The 6,891-nt window shown below is 35.0% G+C and overlaps 1 protein-coding gene across 2 annotated transcripts in view; it reads right to left on the bottom strand.

Annotated features, from left to right (window-relative positions):
- Nucleotides 1–5,006, bottom strand: part of LOC102674201 (Fanconi anemia group J protein homolog) — a 70,083-nt gene extending 65,077 nt beyond the window's left edge. The window contains exons 1-3 of one of the 2 annotated variants that reach the window (XM_031508435.1): nucleotides 4,811–5,006; nucleotides 4,036–4,582; nucleotides 3,835–3,946 (exon numbers count right to left, since the gene is read on the bottom strand). In XM_031508435.1, the coding sequence (XP_031364295.1) occupies nucleotides 3,835–3,946; nucleotides 4,036–4,582; nucleotides 4,811–4,905 (754 nt within the window). In that variant the 5' untranslated portion in view covers nucleotides 4,906–5,006. The remainder of the gene's footprint in view (nucleotides 1–3,834; nucleotides 3,947–4,035; nucleotides 4,583–4,810) is intronic. The other variant, XM_006611275.2, reaches the window with a different exon arrangement.
- Nucleotides 5,007–6,891: the final 1,885 nt, after the last annotated feature.

Below are 6,891 nucleotides of genomic sequence, written 5' to 3'. Positions count from 1 at the left end.
GGGGGGGGGGGGGGGGAAGGGGGACACGTTGCCATGACTAACGCTAATCGAGCCACACACTCTCTCGTTCGCCTAATTACGAATGCGTACTACAAAGCGTATCGAGTGTCGAGCGACACGAGTGGTGAAATCAAAGTAGGTGATCCGCACGCGCCTCTTCGGATCACGTTCGAGGGCACGAATTCTTTTTTTCTTTTTTTTTTTCTTTTTCTTTTTCTATAACAAATAAAGAGAACGATCGAAGGATAGATTTCAGATTAGATTTCGATGGTTCGGATTTTAAAAAATTAATATTAATATATTTTTATACGCGTATCGATTTCTATTTTCCTGTAGAATTATTTCATTTTCCTTTGTTCGTTTCGTGTAACATCCTGGTATAATATCGTACACGTTTCATCGAATATTATAGTATTATGTAAAGAAATATAATTCCGCGCATGGTGTATTCTCATAATTTCCTTGTTCCGTTTTTTCCTCTCTAAAATCACGAAGCCCCTTACGAAAAAACTTAATTCTCTGTAATCGTAACAACACGTCGTCTTGGAGTGAATTTAATAAAATTAAAACAGATTGATATCTTGGAAAGGAAATCAATATTTCAAGAAGTAAGAAAAAAAAAGAAAAAAAAAGGAAATTTAATTCTATCTCATAATTATCGTCCCCCTTTAGAATATCGAATAGAAAGATATATTATTGTGTTAAATTTTAGATCGAATATCAACGCGTAACACCTCGTACAATTTTCAACGAGATAGCGTGGAAACGATGGAAATGCCGGCAAAGGGGAACCGCAGGCAATGATACACTGGAATCAGAAAACTACCAATTAATCCCAGGATTTCCTTCCTCCACGCTGGGACACGTTCGATCCGCCGAGCGGAAAGAGGTTTCGCGTGCTCGATAATTCCAGATTCACGAGGGTGATGTCACGATGGCGGGTGAAGGAAGAGAAGGTGGAGGAGAGGAAGCCGGGGAGGTTCCATCCATGATTCCGGAAGCGGAACGATACGCTTCCTGGCTTGTTCTAATTGTCTCCTTCGAACGTTTTCAATTCAAGGGAAAACATTTTATGAAACAATTTTCAACTTTCACTGTTGAAACCGAACAATTCAGGATTGATTAAACGTAAATGAGGATTTTCTATTCTGATCCATTCCGTTATCAATATATCCATCCATAAGGTAAGTCGATTTTTAGAAAAAGAAAAAAATTTATATATATTTATAAATTTAAAAAAAATTACAATTTTAGAGATGTAAGAGTTAAAGACGAAGGTTTGATAATAATAATAATATGGACGGTTTTGTTATTAAAATTCTCCGTTCCTACGAGATTTCTCCGTAATTCGATAAGAGGATTCACGAATAAAAGAAAAGAAGAACTTAGGTCAGACTTAGTTGGTGGATCCACTCGAATATTAAGATCACGACCAATGATACGTAACCCCCTGAAGAGTTTCTGAATCATCGGTCCCGAGTTTGCCACCCCTCCCCCACCCGAGGAATTTTCAGAGAGACAATGGCCCAGAGTCTGCGTCGCGACTCTCCCGTCAGATAAGAAACGACGCGATTGTCGATAGGAGGAACGCTCATTTTTCCTATGCACGAATCAGATAAAACGTTTACGCATCCGAGATTGCTCTTTTCGACGATCAATTTCAGATATACCTCGCTTCTCGCGTTACATTTACACCGAGGGAAAAACCCAATAATAATCTTTTCGGTTTTCGGGGGGGATGAAGGTCGATTTCCCATACGATAAAGCAAATCGATGCAATCCCGCGCAAGATTTTTAGATATCGCGCGAGACGATTTAATTATTCGAACGAAATGGAGAAAAGGGATAGGAGATACACGATGAGAAAGCAAACACAAATCCTTCCACCTCTCGAGACAATACACTCGTCGTTAATTCAACGAAACGAAAACGTGCGCGTTTCGAAACATTGCGCAAACATCGAAGAAATTTCGAGGCGAGCGTTTCGTTCATCCTCGAGTTTGCGACGCAAATCCGTATTATAGAAACTTGCCCCATTACTTCTCCTCCCCTCCCTCGAATTTCCTATTTATTGCCTCGATAACCCGAAATTAACTTGCGCGTAGGATAAAACTTTGGAAATTTCAAGTCCTTCCTTCCATGGTTATTTCTCATGTTCCGCGTACCCCTAAATCAACCCCCTAACGATAGTCTGCAGTCCGTGGAAAGAGAGAGAGGTAGCGACAAAGGAGGCAAATTGCCGTTATGCAAATACGAAATAATAATAACGCCGAAAAGGTAACGAAAGGCGGCGAAATTACGGGAGGAGGACAGACAAACGGCCTCGTCCTTTCGCGAGCTGGTACCGTCGAGGACGAGGAGGATCGCGACTCTGATTCTAATTGTTTAGGAATTGCGCGAATCGCGGCCAATTAGCGGCATGCACCGCTGTGAGAGAGGCGGAAGCACGGAATCCGGCTACGTAAGGGTTAACCGAATAATTTAAATTAATAGGACGGGGCGGGGAAACGGTTGATAGTCGGTTGTTTCACGACTTCTTTAAATGTCCTCTTTCTCGAGTCCTTGATATCCGCTTGATATCTCGTGCACGCCACGAATTGAATTTTTACTAGGAGGATTAGGCAGGAGCTTTAGACTTAATAATGTGACGATTCTTTTGTTTTGTGTGTGCGCGCGAGTGATTAGAAGATTATTAAGAAGTGATTCTTTGTATTAAGAAATAGTAAGTGAACGCTAAGGAAATTAAAGATATGGGTGTCAAAATTTTTATTACATCAAGATTCATCTATATTTGAATTTTTCATGTTTCTGTATTTATTTTCGATAGAATTTTATTGGATAATATTGGAATAAAATATCGATATATTTCATAAGGTGTTATGAATTAAATTAATCGAAATTAATGTCAACAAATGATAGATATATAATATGGATTAAGTACTTACCTGCTCAGTAAACATGAATTAGAATATGATTGCTACTTAGAAAGTTTTTTCCTATCTTTTTTTTATATTTCAATGAAATTTCGAAAATATCTCAATTATTATTGCATTATTTAAAATACAAAATATAAAATTTCTAATATACTAACTTTCTTATAAAAAAAAAAGAGATTAAACTAAATAAATTGCTTAAAAATCAATTTTTTAATGAGCATTATTTTATCTTAGAATTTTCTAAGTAGCAAATAGAATATAAGTTAATTTCAGGATATTTTTCTATATGGTTATTTTAAACAAACTAATTAATTTTCCTTACGTTTCCAGAGATGACAGTTATTTCAAGACAGAAACAAGTTCCCGAAAACTTTGCAAACGCCCGACCGAGTTCCCGTAATTTAAACAACAAAAACATAACGCAACGATAATATTTTGTACCTTTCACGAGACAGTTGTACGTCATCGTCGTTGTAACGCGTTAAGAGCGTTTCTAAAACTTTTGACGAAGCAAAACTTTGGCAAACCGAGGTAAGCATACTAATTCTAATTTCTAAAATTTACAGGATAATTAAAAATTCAGGGTATGCTGAGAAAAGAAATATTTTTAACAATTCTGGTTTAAGAACTCTTTGTCACGAGATGATCGTAAAAATGAATTGTGTGATAATAAGAAAATAATAATGAAATAAATAAAAAGTACAAACAGATACATTTAATTTATGAAAGTGTCTCGATAATGTATGAAATAAAGTAGGTAATAAATGAACAGAATATACGTATTATTATCTTAAAAAAATGATTATCCATGAACGATAGATTTTAATTTATTTATTATTATTTATTATCTATTGATTTGAAAAGTTTATGATATATTTATAATTTATAATTGACTCACCAATGTAATGATCGTGCCATGCCAGGACACCGCAGAGGAGAGCCAAGGTTTTTCCACTTCCTGTTGGGCTTTCCAAAAGACAGTTCTCTCCTTTTATACAACCTTGTATGAGCTATAAAATATGATATGATATTCTTTATTAATGAATCACTTTTTCAATACTATATCGTTTCATTTTAAGTTAAATTATAATATTCTTACTTTATTCATTACAGCAACCTGGCATGAATATGGCTTCACAGGTAGTTTTACTTTAATACCAGATATTAGTAGCTCGTGTTGTATTTCTACTTCAGTATCTTCTTTTTTTATAAAATGTTTCTCCTTATGTTTTTTCTTTTTATATTTACGTTTACGTTTAGATATTGTAGATGTATATTTATCAGAAGAATCAGAATCACTATATTTTCCAACATTGCTTGTGTTTAATTTTGGTTTTTGTTTACTCCAATTAAACATTGAAATCTTTGAATTTATATGAAACATAGATTCTGTATCATCTTCATTTGATTCTATACTGTCTGTACTTTGTTGAAACTTATTCATCCTAGCCTTTTCATCATAGTTTTCATTTGAAATCAATGGAGAAGTAGATTTCTTTTCACTTTTTACTCTTTTATTATTTTGCAAATTATCACTTTCATCGCTGGTTATTTCAATATTATTGATTGAATTTTTTGAACAAAAATTTTCATTCTGAGATTCTTCATTTATGGATTGATGTCTCTTTAGACTTAACTTACTCATACTGAAAACAGAATTATACGTAGGAAACTAGTGTCGCACAAATATTGTATTTTTTCAAATAAAAGATATGTTATTAAGTCATAAAAAAAAATATTATGCTATTGCAAAACTTTTTTAATAAAATTCATATGATGTCAGATAAAATAAATATAAAAAATTGTCAGAAACAAAGCAACAAGCTAATATAACCTCAAAAATTATATATATTATCACGTGTATCGTTACATACTTTGCTTCTTCAAGCCACTCTTCGATCTTTATCTTGAATATTGTATAAGTGATATATCCAAACACTGCTATAATTATAACACAAATCACAAGCATCGATTGACACTGATTAAATCAAGAAGAAACAGCTGATAATTATTATGTACGTGTCACACGCGTTTCCCGCCTTTACCTAGCCTTCACATTTTATTCTAAATTTACGTCAGAGCGCGATATTTAAATTATATATTTTCATAACAATTTAAAAATATTTTTACACGAATGAGCGGACAGAATTGCAGAAATATAAATAAAAATTGAAAATTATAATGAAATTATAATGAACTTTCCCGCACAAACTTGATAAACGTCAAACTAATCACGTGACTAGGTGAATATGTCATGTGAATGATTTTACATCATTCAATATATATACATTACAAAAAAAATTGTCTGAAAAGAGTCACATAATTAACACACATAATTATCATTCAATAGATATATAATAAATTATAAAAAAAATTATTCCTCAAAATTCCATTATTATTTCCGTCCAAAAGATCCAAATTATAATTAATTTAAACGAGAAAAAATAAAAAAAAAACAAAGACAATAAGTGCCCTCTCATTATTCACTTTCGTAACACATAAAATAATCTGTCATCAATTTCTCGACAGTTCTCCCGTTTGAGGGACGACCATTTATACGGAACATTATTCCACACAAACCCCGGCGAGGAAACATAATTTTTGAGGATTAGACAGGTGAAATCCATTCTCGAGCCTTGATTCCGATGTTGTTCGGTGACCTTCATAAAGAAGATGCGTCCCCTACTGCCGAGGAGAGAGATAAAAAAAAATATAATTTCCGCGTGTGATTTATACGATACAGGCTGGTCCAACGTATCAAACTTCTGATTTACGTGGTTTGTTGCGTCCGTGATTTCGAAAGCGGCCCCCATCAAAGGGGGCTACGGAATTTAAAAGCCATCCGGCGCGCGTGCGACTTGAATAAGGAATTTCATTCCACGGAGGAGAGGAGCATCTCGCGCTGACATGAATCCTTATCAAATTATCCGAAATTCCCACGCGCGAGTTGTACACGGCTTTCATCACGTATACGTACGTACGTACGTACGTAAGCTCGTATGGTTGTATATATAAGGGTATACGTATCCATATTGCGGAGCAGGGTAAAGACGTTTAAGAGAGACCGTCACGTATATGCAATGAAATTACTCAGGTTGCGGAGAGTATTTTCAGCTCACGTACCTTTACTTCGAACGATCCTTGGAGACCTTGCGTTTTCACACGGTTATGATGTATATCTTAATGATAACACGGTTCACAGGAGGAATACACTTTCCTCCTCGAACGTCTCGATTAATTTTTACAAGAGCGTGCTAAAAGACTTTTGTCTTTTTTTTTTTTTTTACGATATTAAACCACGTTCTCATCAACGAAATCCATTTTATATAAATTCCCTGTCTTTCTGAGAAAGTTATATACTAAGATATAGTGAAAAATATAATTTCAATTTATAATTCTGTGAAATTACAACGATTACAAGTGCAGAAAGTACAATACAAAAAATACAGAAGATATGCAATGTCTACTTTATCAAACGTGTATCACGTATTATGTAGATAGTCTAAGGGATAAAATAAATATCCGATTCAAGCATAGACAAGATATCCTTAAACAAAATTTGATATTCGATGGACGCTTGAGCGACCGGTCGAGTTTCACTGCTCCATTCAAAGTGACTAAAATTGAAAATGTTGGGCGAGGAGGAGAAGACGATTGGATTAATAGCGTGCAACTGTATCTAATACTATACGAGCTATAAACGTATCCTCGGTCTTCAACATTTCAGTTTTTACGATCGCGAGACGTGATTTACTTCTTGTTTCCCGGCGTCTGGTCGCTTCACGCTCGGCGAGGGATGGGACCGTAACTTAGCCCGGTCACTCGGCTGTAAGTTATGCACAGCCAGTGTGATATCCATGAAATACGTGGAAGGGTCCGAGGAAGTCATTACTATAGGAAAGTGTGGCAAATTGCGTGTAACACCCCTCCCGAAAAGTCACAAAAGCGTCTGGAT

Source organism: Apis dorsata, unplaced genomic scaffold (assembly GCF_000469605.1).
Source record: "Apis dorsata unplaced genomic scaffold, Apis dorsata 1.3 scaffold_86, whole genome shotgun sequence".
Classification (NCBI taxonomy): Eukaryota; Metazoa; Arthropoda; class Insecta; order Hymenoptera; family Apidae; genus Apis; species Apis dorsata.
This window is presented reverse-complemented; position numbering and strand designations above follow the sequence as displayed.